The sequence below is a fragment of the Gossypium arboreum genome, chromosome 11 (assembly GCF_025698485.1).
Source record: "Gossypium arboreum isolate Shixiya-1 chromosome 11, ASM2569848v2, whole genome shotgun sequence".
In the NCBI taxonomy this organism is placed as follows: Eukaryota; Viridiplantae; Streptophyta; class Magnoliopsida; order Malvales; family Malvaceae; genus Gossypium; species Gossypium arboreum.
In genome coordinates, this window is record NC_069080.1 from 7,863,935 (window position 1) to 7,885,835 (window position 21,901).

The following is a 21,901-nucleotide window of genomic DNA, read 5'->3' on the forward strand; positions in this document are numbered from 1 at the left end:
ACTTTCCAAAAAAAATGTTCAAGTCTTAATTCAGTTTCAATCTGGTAACTGCATCGCTACTTTGGAAGAGGAAAATTCAAGCACAAAAGGCCAGAAAGGGTATCAAATTTTCTCACTATATCGATGAACAAAAAGTGAAAATCGCAAGCCTCGGAGTAGCTCAAATCACAATGGTAATAAACTTACCACAAATCAAATAAAAGAATCTACCTAACAACCCTCCTTTTTTAAATCATATTATAGGGTTGTTCCACTTGTGAAGAGTACTAATTCACATATTTTACATACATGACAAAAGGCAGCTGGTGCTGAAAGCCGCGCTATTGACTAGGTTTTCTTCTCGCTTGAGGCACACACACCTGTGATATTTGTAATATTGAACCTGGTGGGATCAATGGTGCATCTTCTATAATCATTTTCTAATCAGTCAAGATTCTAAGGCTGAACTGAAGATTATGACTTTATCAGAGGGCTGAGCCCTTCGCCTTCCCAACCAAGCTTAAGCATCTGATCCACCACTTTCAGGCTCAACTACATATAGCAAAGACCATTATAAGATTTGATTTCAAACATTCAATAAAACAATATTAACAAGAATTCAAGAACCTTATAATCCAAGAAATTTGGTTTGCCGTTCAATGATAACATTAAACTTAGGTTAAGACAGTATTACTTCTTACCAATTTCTGATTTTTTTAATATCCATAAGATGGAAGGTTTTAAGGGTTTCATTACTTCCAATAAATTCAAGGAAGTTGGCAGGGATTTGAAGGTTTGAACCTTAGACCTCAACATCCTTCACCAAGCTAGGATTGTTATAACATTTATACAAACACTAAGCAATGTCGTGATAGAAGAACAAATAATTAAGAAAGGATTGGTGGAGAACCAAGAAATGGAGGAAGGGAAAAACGTGCGACTTACAGCTGGGTCTGTGAAAATTATCAACTGTTTATCTGCAGTTGAGACTAGAAGATTTGTGTTATCCTCGTTCAAAGTAAGAGCTGTGATATCCTGTCCTTCTCCTAGTTCCAACACATGGAATACCTGCAAATGAAAGTTTTTATCCAGGTCAACGTTTGAGAGCAAGAGACACGCATTCATGATGTGCATGAGTGCCTATTGCCTACAATAGGGAAATCGTAAAAAGGGAAGAGAAAAGCATCCCATTCTTTCTGTGACAGAGGTACCTTAAACTACGTATGCCATATTAAATGAAAATTTCATCTCAACCATGTGCGAATGGCACAGCAAAGAAGAAACTGAAACAAGTCCACAACTACCCACCCCAGAGACCAAGAAATTTAATCTCCCTAGGGCACCATTGTACAGGTGGCACCTAGGAACAAAATTAATATTAAGCTGAAGCGACAAGCATGGGCGCATTCATTATGTACAGGAGGTGCAGATGGGGCATAATGGCATCTGTTTAAACATTTTCTTATACCTTCAGAGTATGCAGATTCAAAAAGCAAATTGAAGGAGAAGGAATATCTAATTTGTTGCTTTTGTTGGTTTCTTCTGACTCAAGATCCAAATTATCAGCCACAGGTTTCTTCAAACTCAAGTCCTGGTTGCTATTGGACACTCCATTGTTGCCCAAAGATGAGTTCATTCCAATTAAAGCGTTCTCACCATCAACAGAAATTTCCATGCAACTAACACCACCCAAAGAAGGAAGTTGTGCTCTAGCAACCAGAACACCATTGAGAGTGAAGGTGCTGAGAGTATGTTGCGATTGGTTCCAGGTTAAAATGATTCCCTCAGATGAAAGGCAGACAGCATCAGCTTCTACACCGGGAAACCGTCTCATCAAGCGACCCCTTCTTATAGAATGCAACAGAACATCTGATGAATGGCTACATGAAACAGCAACACCCAGATCTGAACTGACACAGCAACAAAGAATTTCCCTTTGATGACCCCGAAGTACATATATGGGACCTTCTATCCGATGCTTTCTGCTTTTGTCTGCCAAGGAATTAGCTAAAGTACCACCACTAGTTGAAGTTGGTGTACCAGTGCCAGCAGTTGGTTCCGATGTGCTGCTTGGGCGAGAGGTAAATGCCCTATGTATCCTCCAAAGTATTACAGTACTGTCCCGGGATCCTGTCACGAGATAATTGCTATCTGGTGATAGAGCAAGACAAGTCACGGGAGCAGAGTGTCCAAAAGCCATTTCTATTGTTTTTGCTCCATCAGATGACAAAAGCTTGATGCTATTATCAGCATGTCCACCTAGTTAACATCCAGAAAGTATATGAGAAGAAGATAATAAACAGTACAAGAAATGTGCATATATTCATGCCAGCTGTTGGATTCAAAAGCAAATGACCATCATTTATGACCTGGAACATTGAGTTTCAGAATTAAAAGTCACCGGATGCTACAAAATTATAAAAAAAATGGATCGAGTAGGCAAGCAAATTCCAAAGTATAGTGGAACAGGGACCTATGAGCTACAATGGCTCTTTCAAGATAAGGGTACTGAAAGCACTTAAATGAATAACATAGCTTTAAATTATTCAACCCTATGCCTTAAATCCATTAAATATATTTCATCAGAATGCCTCTAAACTAGAGATTAATAAAAATATTCAAAAGTGATTGATATATTCTTTTTGACCAATTCTTCACACTAAATATTGTACGGCAGCAGCTGATCTTGTAAAAGTTCACAATATTAGACTGAAATTGTAATCATCATAAAACACAGTTGTCCTGCAGCATTCCACTACTATGAAATTGAGAACTTAGATTTAATGTTTATGAGAAGTCAGGGTAGTTTTAGACATGCTAGCCCTCCAACCTTTTTCATTTGCCCAAGCCACCAGTACACAATTCCCTTCCTTTACCCAGAAAGGAACAAAGATTTTTTAGAGACAAACTATAAGCACATTATAATCCTAGTTAAATGGATTGACCAGAAAACTGTAATACAGGAAATGTTAATTTCAAAACATGTATCAAGTACCCTTCAGAGTTCAGGCAGCAGTATTTATGAAGTATCTTTCCAAATAAAGACTACTAGGACCAAAGAAAGGATCCTAACGTTATAAAGAATCAGAAAAGGAGAACTTGCAGCAAATTCTCTGCAAGTATCACAAAGAAAGATTTCTGAAGGGTTCATAAATGGGAATAAAAAGTGTACTATAACAATCAAATTTATTAAAGTCAGCCAACATAATATTAGGAATAGGTTACCCTTACCAGTGATAATTTCTTTATCACATGTGATGGAAACAATAGATGAGTTTCTGATCCCAGCAGAAGCGAATGCTAGTGCCTGGGGAAACTGCCTATCATCAGAACCAGAGCCTGCAGCTGCTGGCCCTCTGAACATTCTTCTAAGTGCTCCACCAGCAGAGCTTGTTGTTGCCTTTCCATGTTGAAACAGAAATGGTGCTCCCTGACCATCGGGAGTGTTAGGTTGCCATTTATGCTGTGCAATATGAGCTGCTGGCGCATCTGTGTCAACGATTATGACGGAATCTGAAGACGCATGAATAGCAGCTGCAGGCAAATTGCAGCGATCAGGGTTTGGGACTGCATACGATTTTACTTCTCTCGGATTCCGGAAGATTGTCTGACATTAAATGTTATCCAGATTCAGTTTTAACAAGATCATTTTGACAGAAAAATTGCCATGACAAAAAGGACGATCTTATTAGATCATATGGAAAGTAGTGGAAAAAAAACAGAACTGCAAAATTGGAATTGCTACCTGCAAATGAAGAACCTCTGAAAGAGGTATTTTCTTCATGTGAGGGACAGTAAGAAGTTGGGATGGAGTTTGTCCAAAATAAGCAATCTGGTCTTGTGTAGCACGCTGTTGTACCTTTTATTTACATGAACGCATAGGATAATTAATAATTTCCAAATAGAGCACACATTAGGAAAACAACATAGCAAATCAAACTCACTGGATCATAGATCTTATCAATATCAACTGTCCCTTCATATGTAATGTAAAAGAACATGTTATTAGCCGATATAGCTTCCTTGCCTCGCTGCTTATACCTGACCATTCCAATTGTGTAAATTTTGGTAAACTCAAGGTTCAAAAGAAGAATCTCCATGAACAATTAATTATTAACAATAATATCATAGTGAAGATTACAAAGGGAAAGAAAATCAACTTAGATAAGGAAAGAAAGTAAAAGAAAACAAACCCGAATATGAGGTCAATCCATTCATGTAAATGTGCAGATACATGTTCACTCTCAAGAGCCATTCGATGCTTATGAATGAAATCAACTGAGCTTTGAGCCCATGGTGGGAGTTTTACCGAATCTGAATGTTCAAAAAGAAAATCAGAACTTACTGCAACTGGCATTTGTCACTCTTCAGATATTGAAAAAAGGACACTCAGGTACATACCAAGCTTTCCTCCTAATTGTGTTGTTCCAAAGTCAATTGAATTCTCATTGGTTAACATCTCAGGAAGGTAAAACAGCTCCGGAACCTAACATGAAAAGAGTAAAATAAAAACAGTAGAAGAAAAAAAATTCTGATAACCCATTGAAGCTACAGCCAAAGGAGATCAGAAAAGATGGAGATAAGAAACAATGTATAAGATAAAATTGTTCTCATGCCAAAGATAAAACAAAAACACAAACCAATTCCTTCACGTCACTCATGTCCTCAAGAACTCCATTCCATGTAGCACCAACGTCTGAAAACATCCGGTCTGCATGGTCAAATTTTCCACCTTGCAGCTGAATCGAAAGGGTTGTAAATGGCTCAACTCTAACAAGATAATATAATACCTGCAAGAAAATACCGACACAACACAGTAGTTAAAATAAAGAATTTGCATCTATAGGTCAAACTTAAAAATAAAAATCCCCTTAATCGACTAATTGCCATAGAACTTTTTTTAGTGAAAAAATTGAAAGAATTCAATCAAAGAAAAGATGACAAGAAATTACAGGCAAGGAAACTATCCAGCTATCACTTGGTTAAAATTAGTCCTTGCAAATAATTTCAAGGAGAGAAGTAGATCATGCTGAAAACTAATAGTACTAATGCTTTTGAAATGAAGCAAAAAACCTAGTGAAATGGCAGATGCACAATGAAACAGTAAAATTTCAAGCAATCAGAACAATTAGTTAAGGGAGATAAACTACAGTTTTGAGGTGCACAAAGTAACATGTCAGCTCTATAGAGGGTATCAGCCAATCTCGCAAAACATATTCTGCGAGGCAGACAGAAGAATAATAAAACAGAAGACAGTAAACAACAAAATTTTATTTTTAAAGGCAAATACTCAGCAAGCAACACGCATATGGAAATGTATACAAATTTCCCAATTACTATGAGAAACAAACTAAAGAAATCAACCTTCTTCATGGATTGCTGGTATGTATCCAGCAGTGACCCTAGTTTAAGAAATTTAAATATACACTATAAAAAGTAAAACCCAAAATGTTAAACAGAATAGAAAACATACAGTTCCAGCACTTGAATAATGTGAGCCATAATGGAACTTGGGAATGACCGGGTCATCGAAGCTAGCATATCTCTCTTGAAATTTCTTCAGCCGCTCTGGATTCAATGCTCCAACAGGCTGCAAGTACACAAAGTTATAATGTCAGAAAAGGAGAGTGCAGATATAAAGTGCCACCAAGATTAAAGCCAGCCACCTTTGAAAGATCTCGGAAAGCTGAAGGATCAGAAAGATCTAGACTCTTTGAACTGTAGTCAGAAAGGATCCATGGGAATACTGGATACTGTAAGCAAAAAGAAAGGAAAGAAAGAAAATGTAGCTTAGTGATATTACAAACAACCACAAAAAGAATGAGTGATTACTCATCAAGATGCATATTTAGAAACAATCTCACCTGAGTTATGTCATTATAACTACGCCCGGCCAATGTATTTAGCTGCATTAGATATTCAAAATTGCTGATCTGCAGAGGGGTTGCAATTTGTTCAATGATTATACTGCTTATTTATTACACGTGAATATACATGTATACCATAACACATACCTCCCATCTAGCCCAACGCTCCATTAACTGAGTTCTTTTCAGGAGTTGTTCGGGTCTCTACAGAAGAAAACAATGAGTTCAACAACGTGAAGAGAAAATGAATTGCAGCAGCTAAATACACACTTAGATACCTTGTAATGAACAAAATTTTGTAGCCATAAGATATCTGTAAAATTCCACTCTTCTCAATTTAAATAAAAACAATATTCACCATGTATATACATACACACATGGTAGGCCTCTTTAAATAAAAATATTTACAGGAAAAGAACAAACCTGTGTTGCAAGATAAATGTTGTTTAAATGAGGAGGCCGTGCTTGTACAATAGCACGATATGCATTTCGTCTGCCCTCAGAACTCTGAATCATTAAAAGAAAAAAGAGGTAAGCCAAAGATTAAGGGGCGCATACTAGGTCAACAACCATTAAAAGCATATTTCTTTTTATCACAAAGCAATAAATCTTGAAGGTGTGTCCAATAGGAAAATACCCCAAAGTCAAAGAAGAAGTTAGAACGATCAACCATGAACAACTCCAGAGCACTTCTTCGTAGGAGATATCTATGACAAAGATAAAACAAGCAAAATGAGATGCATAGCATATGATAAAGCAAAAGCAAAGTTGAAAGATGAAAACTTAAAATGCAGCACATTCAGCAACAAGGATATTAAGTTACGGATTACCATGCACAATGTAATAACAAATATCTCTTGATGTTAATCGGCAATAAGAACACAGAGTGAAGACCTCAAATTCATTGTATATTTTACTAGATTCTACAGTAAAAAAACCATCCTCATGTGCAGTTCATATCCAGCACTTGCAATATGGAAAGAAGAAATTAAAAATTAACACGTTTGGAATATTGAGGAATTTCAAGAACATTTCTGGATGTTAGCAGGCACAATAAGATGCAGAAATAAAGGCCATTTCACAAAAGCACTAAAATGGCATCTCTTCTCATTCCATCTTCTAGGCAGGCATCTTGCTTTACAAATATGTGCCTGCATGCTCATTAATATGAAATCAAGGATGGTTCCCAATATTTACGCACACTGTCTGACAATAATTATCAATATATAATGGGGAAGCTTATATTTTCTAAAGCCAATATATTTTCTAAATCAAGGATGGTTCCCAATATCTACTTAGAGTGTCAAATAACAAAAGTTGTAGCTAGTAGCTCAAAGCCAATATATAATGGGGAAGCTTATATTTTCTAAAGCAAGCTTGAACAAATATTAGAATAAAGACCAAGTGTAACATAATTCCTCACTATAACTTCACACCTTCGGCTATACATTTGATGAAGAGAAGTCATCAACCAACTACGGTCCTTCTCATCATTTTTTGCTTCAGAGTTGTCTTCTGAACCATCCACCGATATGTTGCATTCAGTTTTATCAACTACAAAATTTATTTTCTTTGAGGTTACCTGGAAAAAAAAAACAAAAAAAGAGAGAATAAAACTTTTATACTAAACCAATAGAAAAGCTAGCGGCCATGGTGATTTACCATGGGGCAGAAGGGAAAAGTAGGTGAAATCAGGGTTATAAGTTACTCATACAGAAATCCTTTTGTTCACATTTCTCAATTTTTAAAGAAAGCCAGCATCATAAAATGTGAATGATAGCATCATCGGCAGCCAGAGATCTAATGTCGGAAGCAACAAATGTATAGTCTCCATAGATTATGTAGCAAAGCTAGAAGAGTTAGCTGGACTGGGGGGAGGGGAGTAAAACCAGCAATTTAAACAAGGGCTGTGCCAATTCAACCAAAAGCATTACAGGGAAAGTTTCCTCTCTAATTCTAACATAGGATCCTTCTATCCTGAATTCCTGATAGATCTCTCCATTATATTTTTTGTCATACAAATAATCATTCTTATAAAAAAAAAAAAAGTAGACCACAAAACTGCACAGTTCATCACCTTTTAGAACTGCCTTTCGCAACTCACATAGATTCCTTTTGGAGACAATCAAATCTTAACCACCAGAAAAGATGGCATGCAACCCTCATTTAAAGGCATTTAACAATTACATTCCATTTAAGTTCACACATTTTTGCTAATATACAGAACACACAATGATCAGAAAAAGCAATTTTTCCTTCAATATTCCAAAAAAGTTAAATGCTTCTTGTCATCAGCCAACTGTCTTGGTCCTATTATGAGTTTAATGCAAACATGTCATCATAATTAAAGAAATCCAAAGTTTTTGATAAATTGAGCATCTTAAATCTATAATATAAAAAGACTTTAAGCAATCGTCTGGGTGATGGCGGTACAGTGAAAAATATCACAATCAGAACTACAGAACCCATTTAGAGCAACAAAAACACAGCAGAAAGGAATTTAAATGCAATTCTAACAACTTACTTGAAAGGTTCCTCGTATAACCCTCAGTGGCCGAACCATGGATGAAGGGAGTTCAAACAAGATTCTCTCGTCAAGTTCACTAGGAACATACCCAGGAGCAACTATTGTTGAACTCTGGACCAAGTCTTGCTCACTGGAAAGTTTAGTGTCTTTAGATTCTATGGATTTCTCCAAGGTTTGCTCAGTTATTCCAGAAAGCCTTTGCTGACCTTCCTCACTTTGGTTATTTACATAGCCTCTGCTATCTACATTATCAGTTTCTGGATGTTCATCATCTTCATTCACAAACACTGTTGAGATTGCTTCTGCTGCCAGAATAGGAGTATTAGATGAGCTTATGACATCCTCTTGAGTCTTTTTCACATCATTTTGCTCCTCAAAATCAGCAGCAGCACCAAAATGATCAGTCCCTGTGTAATTCCTTCTCAAAAATGGTCTCATCCTTGAAGAACTTTCCATAAAGTCCAGCTTCCAAAAAACCTAGACATGCCATAAAAGGAAATAAAAATGTTCAACAAGGGATGAAGATCAAAGTTCAGTTATCTAACAAACATAAAGGAGAAAAGCAAAAAGTCTTAAATTTCACATGCCTTACTAGGAATTTGGTCTACTAATGGCCCAAAGAGACATGACGTATCTAACAAGCAATGGATAAGTTTGCGCCATGCACGAATCCCAGTGAATAATCTGTGTCGTGCAACTAAATCAACTTGTGCACGCCTATCAATCTGAGATTTCAAAAGAAAAAATGGATAAGTCTGTATTGACAACTTGTCTTGTGGGCTAAAAAAGCAGTGACAATCATGATAGCTAGCCATAAATAAACCTCTGATCGCTGAATATTTCTTGCTAAAGCAAAACTTGCAACAAGGGCCGCAATAAATTTGTAGGATAAAGCATTAAAATCTTTCCCATAGACTGATTTTGTATCGACTGGCTGTAGACATTCCAACCATGCAACGGCCATGGCTTCAGAATCATTCCATCGTTTTACACGCTCCATATCACTATCATGCCTCCGCTGCGCAGAAGTAGCCATTGCAACAGCACTGAGACCTCTTCCAGAACCAATCTTTGCATTGCGTTCAAGATCACGTGCAGCAGCTAAGGCAGCAGCTTTTGCAGCTGCCTTGTCTTTGGGAAGAGACGGTGAGTTGTTAGGCATGTCCAGAGGTTTGTGAAAGCTAGAAAAATGTTGCAGCTTAGTAGTTTTCCGCTCAAGTATTGAGGAGTCACGTTTAAGCTGTGTGGCTGTTGGAGCAGGAATTTCTCCTCCGCTAGCGCCTGCAGCAATCATTGCCAATGCCATTGCAGCTGGTGGTGATGCAAAAGCAGCCGCCCAAGATGGAGAGATCATTGCAAGAGCTGCCTGAAAAACAAAGAAAAAGAAAGAAAAGGACAATTAGTGAATCTTAAATAATGAAACAATAACAAAAAGATGGAAAGGGAATAAATGTACAAAAAGGTCAACAAGCAACTCCGGAAATTTTCCAATAAGCATGCATGCACAAACACATTTGTAGGACAGGGAGTTAACACTGCTAACACTAGGAAAGACAAGTTTGAACCCTAAACTAAGAAACTATTTTAAGGAGTTAAGAATGATACTGATATGTAGCAACCTCTAATGGCAGTGCATCAGCAGCCAGTGCACGATCATCAACGTTAAGAGGATTCAAACCATCAGCAGTAGCAAGTTCATGAATTCCTGCCAAAAGTGGTCGCCACCTCCTCAAAACAGCAACAAAAGGTGGTACAATGGCCTCAAGGTACTGTTTTCGAAGTGGCTTTCTGTCCCTCCCAACAGCATGCCACACCTGCAGCATAGACCACATTTATTTCACTGCAAAATATCAATGAACAACCTAGATATCCATAGAAACATAAGAAAGGAAGAAACAAAACCAAATATTCCATTATGTTTTCATGAAAAAATGAATATGATAATAGATGAGAACATAACAGAGAAGAAAAAAATAGCTATGCTACAAAATGTTGATAAAAAACTATACCATAAAAACAAATAAATAAAGAGTTTGCTGCTATTCACACTAAGCTGATTCAATTAAACTAACCTCAGAATATAGAACACAGGATGCTACCAAAACTCTCTGTCTCTTGGAATCAGAAATCGGCATGTTCAGAATAGGAGAAAGAACACTGCACATAGTTTAAATGAATAAGTTCTGAAATTCATTGTGCATGAATCATGGAAATGAAGCAGAAATATCATTGGACTACAAAGTCAAAGAGCACCAAACCATAATTTTTAGGGAATGCATAAGCAAATGAAAAGTAGAGAGAGGGAGATAAAGCAGGCACTCTAGTGCATACTGTTGTGCACTTATGTGTTGTTGTTATTGGTTAAGATTCCTCTGATTAACTTACGTCCACAGTAAAGCAAAGTGCATAGATAAGCACACATATGTATCCTAGTGGTTATTGGATAAGATTTCCTCTGTTTAACATACCTCCACAATAAAGCAGACCGCGGTTTCCTTGCTGCCATTCGACCACTGTTATCTAAGGATACAATGTTGCCTCGATACAGTCCTTCAGACATTCCATCTTCTACGCCTACATTCCTCATGATCATGTTGTCTTCTCCATTATCTTCTTCCCTCATTGAAAGAAGTACCATGCGAAGCATGCATAAAAAGGGTTGGTCACTGTCCAGTAACTGGTAAAGTGCAGCCATTCCTCCCATCCCAGTACCTGATCCACCACCAATACCAAGACCACCACCAAGTCCAGAATCATCTAACAGTAATGCTTGGAGCATACTTACAGACTTCTTCACTAAAGGAAGCTCAATCCAGTTTCCATTAGCATCTTTTTGCAAAGCAGCATTCCACGACTCCCAGCCAAAGCCGCCACCACCAATGTCAGTTGGTTTTGAGGGCAGGCCAACACCATACCATAAACGACTCCTGTATTTCCAACCCTCAGCTAAATCCATAGCACAACTCCCATATGACACAAAAGCAGAGGAGACAGAATCAAAAGGCTCAGCTGCAGCAGCTGCAGTAAGCCGTTCCATCACTGTTGCAGAAATCTGCCCATTTGCATCAGCCATTGAAGCAAGGACCTTGTTTGGAAACAGAACATGAAGAGGGGAAATAACAAAATCAGAACAAGCCATAAAGGAACTCAAACGAAGCTCAACTGAACTTACAAGAAGTATCCATTTTCTTTAACTAGAAAACAATGAAAACAATCACGTCTAAGTTTCTAAGATAACTGTCTCTCATCCAATGTCACAACTCACAAAACCAGGGAAGAAATTCTGGCAAATAAGGTAAAAGTAGAAGATGAAGAATTTTAACTGATGAGAACTATATATAGTTAATATATGAATCACTAAACTCTGAATGCAATATAGATGTGTCTTTAAGATCACTATATACGTACATCAAGAGGGAGTCCACCAGAATTTCCAGATCTGCTATCATCCACAGCTTCAGTTGATTCTCTACCAATTGATGCCGCTGAACTTGATTGACTATTTGGGGCAGACGCGAAAGAAAGAGGAGATTTATTACCATCAACTTTACATGAAGCACAAGAAAGTTTACTTTGCAACCGCAAATGATCCTCAACAAGCATTAATATGACAATTGCATTCTCTACCAGAAACACAGAAAGCTGTGCAGCATTCTCTGTTTCTGCCTTAGCATCCTCAGGAGACAAACCTTCGGCTGCAACCCCAGCAGCAACTGCAGCAATAACTTGAGTCTGCAGAAGAAGAAAAGCTCAATAAATAATTATTGCCATTTTTCATTTGAGTGCTGTGAAACATAACAGATCAATGATGATGACATAAAAATTAAAAGAGAGAGAGAGAGTAATAAGTAGTAAGACGGGAAACATGACAAAAGGATAAACAAAATTACAGGAGGATCGACTTTTTATTTCATGACTAACTAAACTAACATGGATATATCATTTTCCACAAAACTCTTTTAAGTGAAAAAAGGTAGCTGAAGTCAATTGGTAACAATTTAACGTTACCTGAGCCTGAAGTTCTCTGGCAGCAAAGTCCATCAACCCACCTAAGAGTCTTCTCTTGAATATTGGCAAGGATTCTTCACGTCTTTCAGAATACAATCACATAGGAAATCACAACAAATTAACCATACTTATTTATCCATAAAAAAGATTACAGCTAAACTTTTTATTGGCCCCTTGAGGAGCACATTATGCAAAAGAATCGGTGAATCAACATTAAAATAATCACTAGAGTCACATTGTTATTTATCCTATGTGAATATATCAAACATATTCAGTTTTTTAGCCAATAAGATGTTTCAAAAGGTTTAGAAGTAACTACAGAAAAAATATAGTTTCCATAATTTGCCACTTTGTATTTTAGTCAAAATAGTAATACCTTTATCACCTTAACAAAGGCAAAACACAGAATCCAATGATTCAGTGATTCTGAAAGATAGCAAGTAAGACATTTTTATCAGTGAAAATACAAACTTTAGATTTCTCCTTCAACTTGATTATGTCCCAACAAGTGAATATTGTGTATGTTCCCAAAAAAAGATGTGCCTTCTTACATATCACTCCAGGGAAAATAAACTATGGACAACCACATTCAAATGGCAAAAGGTGCACTTTAGGAGACAAATAAAAGCAGTGGAAATCATGAAGCAGGACTCAGCAGTGGAATACCTAATTCTCTGATCCCCAGTGCTAGAGCCACCCACGATAGAGAGCCATTCAGCACAATGAATTGTGGCTTCAATATCCTGTAAAATGGAAGCAAAGACCAGAAAATATAAATGGTGCTGACATACTTAATATTAAGGGGAACAAATGTATATTAGAAGGTACAGCAAAGTGGAAAAGTTGGATAAAGACAAACCTTCCATCCATCCTTTTGGCGCATTGAATGCTCCAACATAATAATCAAAAAACTGTGTATGAGGTCCTCTATGTCACCTAGGCTTGCTGAATCAGACTTTTTTCTCGCATCCATCTGCAAAAGCAGGTAACAAGCTGCAATAATTAATACAAGGAGTATATACATTCAAAGTTACTCAGTAAGGTCAAAATACTAGTTAGAAAACTCTACAACTCCAACCCTAACAACAGCACTACCAGATTCATTTGCAACAGAACACCAAAGACAACAATGGGGAAGAAGCACATTAGCATACAGAAAAAAGAAGCTGGAAATTACTACCTCATAGTTAGAGATAAGGACCTCTAGTATCCACTCAGGCCACTCCTCCATTTTTGTTAGACTGTTTCTATTTTCTGGGTGACTGCAAGCCAAAAACAGAAGATCCTGAAATCATATAGAAAGAAATAGCTCAGATTATAATGGAAAATCTGAAAAGTCAAGATAAGGACAAAATATAAATGTGAAACAAAAGGAGATAACCAAGATATGACTATAGTTGAATTTAATATGAGAAATGCTACCACCAACAGAACAGATGACGATTCTAAACTATGTTTTATTTTCATAAATATTATTTAAATTAAGAATGTTTTCAGTTAACAACCAACACATAACAAAATCTACATCCAGTAAACTCAGACAAGCATACCTGTAGTGCCCGGCTTTGGAAAGATCTAGATGCATATGGAAGAGACCGCAATAAAACCAACAAAAGTTGTAAATGTTCAAAACGATGACCAGAATCATAAAAGTTCAATCCATCCTCCGGTGAAGAAGCATTGATCTGAGCAAATTAAAGGGAAAAAGAAGTATAAAATCATTCACATTCAATGCTAAATGCAAATGCAAGATAACACAAGAAGCTATAATATTTCCTACTTAAACAAATTGAAATATCAAAAGCAAGCTGAAAAGCTACAACATACTAGTTTTAAGTAAAAATATAATAAAAGTAGTAGAAAATTAATAAAATCCCAGACTGATAAGCTTTTCAAGTGAAAACACTGCAATAAAGTACAAGTATAATAAGCATTGATGAACAAGGTTAAGATATATAGAAGCAAAAGAGTATTATCATACCGAGGCCCCTAATAAAGCAGTGTATACATTGCTTGTCATAAGCCTATTAGGAGCAGCCTGAAAAGCCTTCTGTAATGCAAAAAGCAGTATAGAAACTTTATCTTCAAACATGCTTCCAGCTGCATCATTGAGCGCACCACCAAAAAGGTTGCTTGTCATCTCAGAAGACACACGGGAACCAAATTTCAGATGTCCGTAAGCTACTAAAGCACCTAACAGCCCAATGATCCCAACAACAATTCCATCATCATTGTCAACATTGTAAACATTATTCCTTGCATTGTCAGCACTAATTGAAAGACTTATTCCACCCAAATTCTTCATAAAAGCATTTTCAGAAACAGATGACACCCTTTCCACTTTCAGACTAGAACTGGCCACAAGGCCAGAAATACCGTGAAAATCTCTCTTTTGTGAAATTTGATCCTTCTCCTTTAGTGATCCTTCATCCTGACTTCCTTCTGGAATGCAAGTATCTAGTTCTGGTTCAGATCTTTCAACAGCCAAGCTTTCCTCAGTCTTGGTGCTAGTTTCAGGAATGTGGTGATCACCAGCTTTAGCTTCTCTCTGCAGGAGGACAAGAAGAGTTTCTATCCCACCAGAACCCATGAATGCCTGTGCAAATGTTTGAGCTCGGGTTGTATTTGGTTGTACCACTAGCCTGTAGATCAAATGTAGCACCCTGGCAACCTGAAAGAATACAGGAGAATCATTTTTGGTGAAATCATAAGAAACTAGTTCATAAAAGATGCCCTGAAATATAAATCAAAAATATTAGGCATGCATATAACCACATGATGCACTTGCACTTGATTATATCCTGATCCAACAATGGAAACCGAAACCCCGAATCAAATAAAAGATGTACATACCCATAATTCTACAGAAAAGAAACCAAAAAGAGTTTTAAGCACAACTCACCAGATCTTGAGAAAATAAGGTGTTTTCACAAGTTTAGTTATAGAAAAATAGGCAACTGTCAAAAATATTCTCATGCCTCAGTATGATATAACATTCTTAAACCAGCACGTCATTCAACTTTCATCTTAATAAAAGTGAAGTCACATCTTCAGAAGCACTAGTGAAAGGAAATCAGAAAAACATGAGCTCACCTGGTTAGGTTGTGGGCAATCAACCATAAATCCAAGTAAACAACGGACATCATCTGCAGCTAATGAAGGCGGTGATGCTCCTATTAGAAGTTCAATGACAACTAAGAGCTCATCGACCAAAGCATTCACTTCGCCCATTGGCCGCATAGCATCATTTAGAGAAAAAGCATCTAAAGAGTCCTTTTCACGAATTGTCCAATAGCACCTTCTGCAGCCATCAAAAAGCATCTGCATAGCATTAGCATCTCGCATGACAGATGACTCTGTGAAGACCATATCTGCAAGAGATGATAGGAGTTTCTTTTGGAGCCCATAGCTGCACAAACTCCAAATTTTAATATCCAAAAGCAGTGTACTGAAAAGCTGCACTTTAAGTGCATGATTGTGCTTTTGAGATTGACACAGGGAAACAACAGCAGCTACAAGCTCCTCATCCCCAACACCATCATGCTTTCCAGAACAAAGATACGACAAATTTTGTAAAAGATAGTTTAAGATTCTTGATAGAATCTCAGGTCCCCTCATACGACATAGCTCTTCACTGTTTCCAGGATGATGGATGGCAACAGAAATAATTCTGAATATTGGCGCAGCAAGGGCACCTGTAGCCAAAGACAATGGATAACTACCCTGTTCCGGTTCCAAGTTATCTTTACACACATTGCTGACAGCCAGAGGAAGTAAAGACATGGGTCCCCCATATGCTAAAGCCCAGAGAGCCTCCACAGGTCTCATCCGCATTGCAACATGGACATGCCCAAGAACCTCAGCTGGTCTGCGTATTATACCTGGATCACCATAGGTAGGTAATCTAAGCAAGAATTTAGAATAATTTTTGCATAGAAAGGAAATGGGGGCCAACCAATTCCAAATATATACACAACATAAAAGTCAAATATGAGTGGAAACAAAAACCAAAACAATGAGTGAAGAAACTAATATAAATAAAGACATCTTTCTCAACTCATCTGGCAAAATACATATTGCAATGTCCAGAACTGAATTTAACCCAATAAAAAGGCCAAGTAAAACAACATAAGAATCAAACGGGTATGCACAGCAGCAGACAAATTTACATGCACATCCAAAATCACTAACATGCCATCCACACAGCCACCAACCTTCATTACTCCTGCATGCACTGAGAGAGGGGGATTATAGGAAAACAAACAAGCATACCATAAAAGTATATGCATTTTGCATGTTCATAACACTTTGAAACAGCACATAGATAGGGAAGAAAGGACGATGAGATAAAAATAATAAAGATCTCCATTCACTCCTCAATATCGTAAACCATATTCTGGTTCAGGAGCATGGATAAATAAAAAGGGTGAAGGATAAAAAAAAAAAAGAATACTTTGACAAGGAGACGAATTTTATATGCACAGACATTTTATTGGAGTCTAGTAACCAAGAATCATATACTGTAATTACAGATGAAATTTTTCACCTGCAGCACCAGAAGGAGAAGCATCTGGGCAGAACCGCCCACTAAGAAGACAGGGGTGGTAGAGTAGGTGAATGCAACCTCCAATTTCTGCATCCAATAGAGAACTTTCCTCTGCCATTTTCTGAACATGATCATTTGTAGCTAGCCAAGGAAGTCCTGCACCATTACCAAATGAAGGCAGCATATCCCCACCCCTAGAAGCCATGCGTGCCATTCTTTCAGGACCAATTGGCTCCTTAAAGATATATACTGGGCCCATTTCAGCAAATAAAGGGCACTGGCGACGGCGGCGTTGTAAGCCAGCCATTGTAGGAGGGGGGTTTGTCCCAATGCAACAAAATGCAAGTGGCTTGGAGATGCGAGGAAACTCAAAAGGACGACTTTCATACAAGGATCCATCAATATATAATTTCAACTCACTCTCAGCTTTCCCTATAAGTCCCTGCCTGCATACATGCTCCAATCCAATAAAATACCAACATTGTGGCTTGAATGCATGAGTAAAATGTAATGAAGCCTTCTTTCCTTTTCCACTCACACATTCAACCACTAAAAACTGTGCATGAAAGTATGCCTCTATTCCCTGATTATCAGCAGATAAGAAGCTAAATAAACGAGGCATATGTGCAGTGCCTTCGCCAGCCAATGCACTTGCAGCAGCAGCAGCGGACATAGCTGATGATTTTCCTGACTTGGCCGCAGCTGCAGCAGCAATTGCAGCTGCAGCAGTTGCTGCATTTAATGTATCTGCAAATGATTCAATATAGATCCACGTTGAAAAGGCATATCCATTGGTAAATGGCCAACGGCTTTCACCAGGACCAAGTAAACCAGAGCTTTCGCCATCAAACTCAAAAGTGCATGCTGGTCCTCTAGACTCTTTCCCACTCACTGCCTTCTCTAGTGCAAGCATTAAGCGAGGTGCCCAAATGGTAGTAAGTGTTTTTGTAATGACCTGAAACCATCTGTGCAAATCACTAACACTAAGTGAATGCCCTGCCAAATGTTGGATACAATAGCATAAGGGAGTTCCATCCCACTTCATCGGCTCTATCAAACCAACATCCTGAGCAAAAATATTCTCAGCTGACCTCAAAAGAACTCCTAATAAACTAGCCATGGAGCACATAGCCCTATTCCTTGTACAAGCCCGCAGTATAACCAACAAACCTCTAACCATCCGTGTCCTGGCAGACATGAGAATGTCACTATCTCCTTCCCAAGGAAGCCAAGGAATTAGTTCACCTGCCACAATTGCAGCCCGAGAGTTTAGCATCACACTAGGAGGATTGTCATCCTCATCCTCTTCAAAACTTTCAACTCCACCCATTGTGGCAATAAGTGAATCAACAACCAAGAAAGGAATGCTCTCCATATCTTCCACACTTTCAAAAGTCTCAGCCCCACTAACAATATTCTTCAGCTTGTCCAAACCTTCAGACTTTCCCATAATGGCAGAATCCACTAAGTGCAATAACTCGGGAGACACATTTGGCATAGCAGCTTTCGGCTTAGATGTTGTTGGTGACCCAAGGGGCGAGCCTCTAGAATCTGCATAAAAGACAGAATCGAGGCCAGTTTCTGAAATTGACTGCTTAATTTGGTAATCTGTTTGTCTTTCAGGTCCAGGGCTTGAAGCAGAACTATCATGCCGTGGCCCAGACATAGAGGAAGAATCATACTCCATCACAGATAACTGTCTCTGATAGTCAGAAGTTGAGGATCGATTAGAGTCCACCTGATCATCCTGAAACTCTCCAGCAGCTTTATCTTGATTTTCTAAAGAAACAGGCTCAAATTGGTCCTCATCCCCTATAGGAGTTGTAGAATGAACCTCCTGTGAAACTGCATTATTGTTTTTCAATATAGATTCCTCACCACCAGTAGCATTATCCTGATGAGATCCTCCTATTCTATCCTCCACAGCAGAACCAATTTCATGAGTATCAAAACTCTTTACAGAAGTTTCACCAAACTTCTTATCTTCTTCTTCTTCCATTGTATTATTACTTTAAAAACCTAGCAAATACTCATTTGAATTATTTGCACTTGAATAAACCTGCAAAAACAACAAAATATGAAAAACAAAACTAATTGTCACTCCAGTTAATTCTTAAAAACACTATAAATCAGACACTATAGATGCAACACTGTCGAGAACATCACAAATTACTCTTTTAGCATAATGCACAGTAAATAATAATAATTATAAAATTATTCACGAACTCAAAAAATAAAAGAAAAAACAATATAGTCTATCCCTATGTTTTCACTTTCAATTTTAACACATGAGATTCTTAATTACAGAACATTAATGTCCTCCACGATTAGTTAAAACTCAAAAAAGTTCACAGCTGAGTCCAACTAACAAAAATCGCGTAGATACAGGCAATTCAAACTTGAATCAAAGAGTGAGATGAAACAAGAAGTAGCGGATCTAGCTCATGAAGCGTGTACACATTCAAAAAAACAAATAAGAATTAACAACATTGAATTATATGAAGAAAAAACATGAACCTTTCTAACATTGACGAATCGATCAACTGGCATTGAAATCAACAAATTAACATGAATGCCAGAAAAACAAACAGACCGATCCACCCCAATCCAAGTGAAAGAGAATAACGATATATGCACGGATCAAAGTTTAACAACTAATGATTTGAATGATTCCCGAAAATATATAAAAATGTGACGAGTGATAGAGAAGGTGAACTTACCTGGGTCGGTTCAACTTTAAATTTTTCCCGTTAAATTATATATATAATTGATTAAAAAACAAAGAACGAACAAGGAAATCGAAAAGGTGAAGAAAATTATAGAAACGGAAAAGAAAAAGTTCTTTCAAGATATGAGAAAGGGAGAATTGGAGAAGACGACGACGAGCGAGAAGGGCGAAATGGGCGCCGGAGAAAGAGAAGGTAGATTTTAGCAAGTAATTAGCAATAGGGCCTCCTAATGGTTGCCCAGTCAAAAAATAAAAATTAAATAAAACAAAGGAAAATAGGTGGTTAAATGATATCTCCAATGTCACTTCTTTTTTCTTTTTTTTCCTTATTTAATTTTTACTAATTTACTTTAGTATTATTATTACCACTGTAAAAGTAGTCATCACATTCCAAAGAAAAAATAAACAAAGATTTTTTTTTTCTAGAATTTTAGCTTTTAATCTTTGCTTCCATTCCAAGCGAAGAAAACGGAAGAAATTTATTATTCCATGGAAAGGGTATAGTGAATTATTATTTACAAAATTATGAGTTTTTTTTTTAGAAAATTATAACATTAAACAATTATAATAGATAAATCATAATTAAGACCTGATAGATTCATTGCGATCTCTTCTCAATAAGCTTATAATCGAAGTCTGTGGGGCTCTAAATAAATATATCAAAGAACTAGCTGTATCAACACATTTAGTCATGTGATCTACATCACCATTAAAAGTTTTCGGCTTATGTCGGATACGAATCTCTCATTTCTCATGCAATACTTAATGTAGCAATATCTTAACAATAAATAGTTTTATTTTGAAAAAAATAGTTTCATTTCTTTATTTTTAATTCTTTTATTTCAAATGTAAATATATGTATTTGAAATTTCGACCATACTTAAATATATATTTTATACGTAAATTAAATGAAATAATACATTGAGTTAGTTTTATATCTTGAACTGAAAAATTAAATGAAATAGAAAATATGAGAGTGAGAGGATGGAGAGAATGGAGGGTGGATTGATAAGAATAAAATACAGATGGATGGACCCAATTTAAATTTTCGATTAACTTTTTAAAAAATTCAAATCCCATCTCATCTAATTTATAAAAAAATGAAGTAAATTGAATTAAAAAATTGGATAAGTAAATTTTAAAAACTTGGATTCATTAACAACTTACAAATGAAAAAATGGCAAAAAAAAAAAACATTCATTCCCTTTCTACATTTTACATCTATAATATTTTTATCCTAGTGGATCTCGGACTCATTTAATTAATGCATAAAATCTTAGATTACTAATTGGTGGAGTATTAAGTAATTTGATTTTTTAATGATATTAAAAAAAAGATTTTAGAACAATTCATAGAGAATTAGAAATTTTTTCCGTAAATGAAATAATATAATAATATCCAAAAACGCATCTATAAAAGTTTTATATAGAAATCCACAAAGAAATGATCTAATCGATCAACGTTCATAATAAAGATCGATCGATATGATTTTGTACTTATTTACAAATCTAATTTGTTTCGTTATTCTAAGTAGTTATTCAATAATTTAGTTCTATCCTAAACTAAAATCTATGCCACCATATTAAAGTAATCATTACAAAACAATATTAAGTTAATGATGAAAAATATTCAAAACTTACATCATAAATCTAAACAAAAGCTCCGCATAACCGAATTTAAACCAAAATAAATATTTTACGCTTTGGCAATATCAATTTTTTCTTGAAGAAACCAGTAGTATCATTAAAACATCAATGTTACATTACATAAAAGCCGAAAGCTCGCAAACACATGAACACTTAGCACAAAGCTAAACAAGCCCAGCCTAAATCCAAGGGAAGCAAACCTTAGATTCCTCAACAACTTCAGTCGCCGCTGCCTAGAGAAGAAAAAGAAGAAGTCTGATCCGAGGAGCCCTTAAAAACAAGGTTGATGTACCCACGTCCAGTAGAAAAGCCCACAAGAAGAGCCAATGTCGCCACCGCAAAGCTTGTTGAGAACACTGAATTTTCATTCTAAACATATAATTAAGTAATTTAATAAATAATATTTATTTTGTGAAATAAAAAAACATGTATTGGATTTGATTAAATTACAAAGTGTTGCGTTAAAAGTTTAAGAAGCACATAATTGGATCCGATATATAGAGGTCCAAAACCACTCATAATATGTACGAGAAGCAGTAACCTCAGCATGATTAACTAGAGTTAGCCACTCCTCTCTTCCAAGAGAAGTGGGGATTTATT

At 36.7% G+C, this 21,901-nt stretch overlaps 1 protein-coding gene across 1 annotated transcript; it reads right to left on the minus strand.

Annotated features, from left to right (window-relative positions):
• Window positions 1–2: 2 nt before the first annotated feature.
• LOC108460225 (BEACH domain-containing protein C2) lies at window positions 3–19,969 on the minus strand. Its single transcript, XM_017759641.2, has 32 exons — window positions 19,648–19,969; window positions 16,928–18,986; window positions 15,475–16,262; window positions 14,363–15,052; window positions 13,932–14,066; window positions 13,562–13,666; window positions 13,241–13,354; window positions 13,048–13,124; window positions 12,382–12,463; window positions 11,782–12,105; window positions 10,842–11,458; window positions 10,446–10,530; window positions 9,993–10,187; window positions 9,197–9,739; window positions 8,961–9,098; window positions 8,371–8,850; window positions 7,283–7,428; window positions 6,484–6,553; window positions 6,270–6,353; window positions 5,994–6,050; window positions 5,844–5,912; window positions 5,646–5,732; window positions 5,453–5,569; window positions 4,620–4,769; window positions 4,381–4,465; window positions 4,173–4,293; window positions 3,924–4,020; window positions 3,725–3,838; window positions 3,211–3,586; window positions 1,448–2,238; window positions 925–1,047; window positions 3–531 (listed from the first exon to the last, which is right to left on the minus strand). The coding sequence occupies exons 2-32, from the start codon at window positions 18,924–18,926 to the stop codon at window positions 454–456; spliced, it is 8,937 nt and encodes a 2,978-aa protein (XP_017615130.1). The 5' UTR covers window positions 18,927–18,986; window positions 19,648–19,969; the 3' UTR covers window positions 3–453.
• Window positions 19,970–21,901: the final 1,932 nt, after the last annotated feature.

Bases quoted from the DNA above. Each gene is read 5' to 3' on its own strand.
- LOC108460225 (XM_017759641.2), bottom strand. From the start codon at position 18,926: ATGGAAGAAGAAGAAGATAAGAAGTTTGGTGAAACTTCTGTAAAGAGT. The intron at 13,667-13,931 runs GTATGCTTGTCT...ATATGATTTCAG, and splicing joins TCCAAAGCCGGGCACTACAG to GATCTTCTGTTTTTGGCTTG. The intron at 9,740-9,992 runs GTTGCTACATAT...TTTGTTTTTCAG, and splicing joins CTGATGCACTGCCATTAGAG to GCAGCTCTTGCAATGATCTC.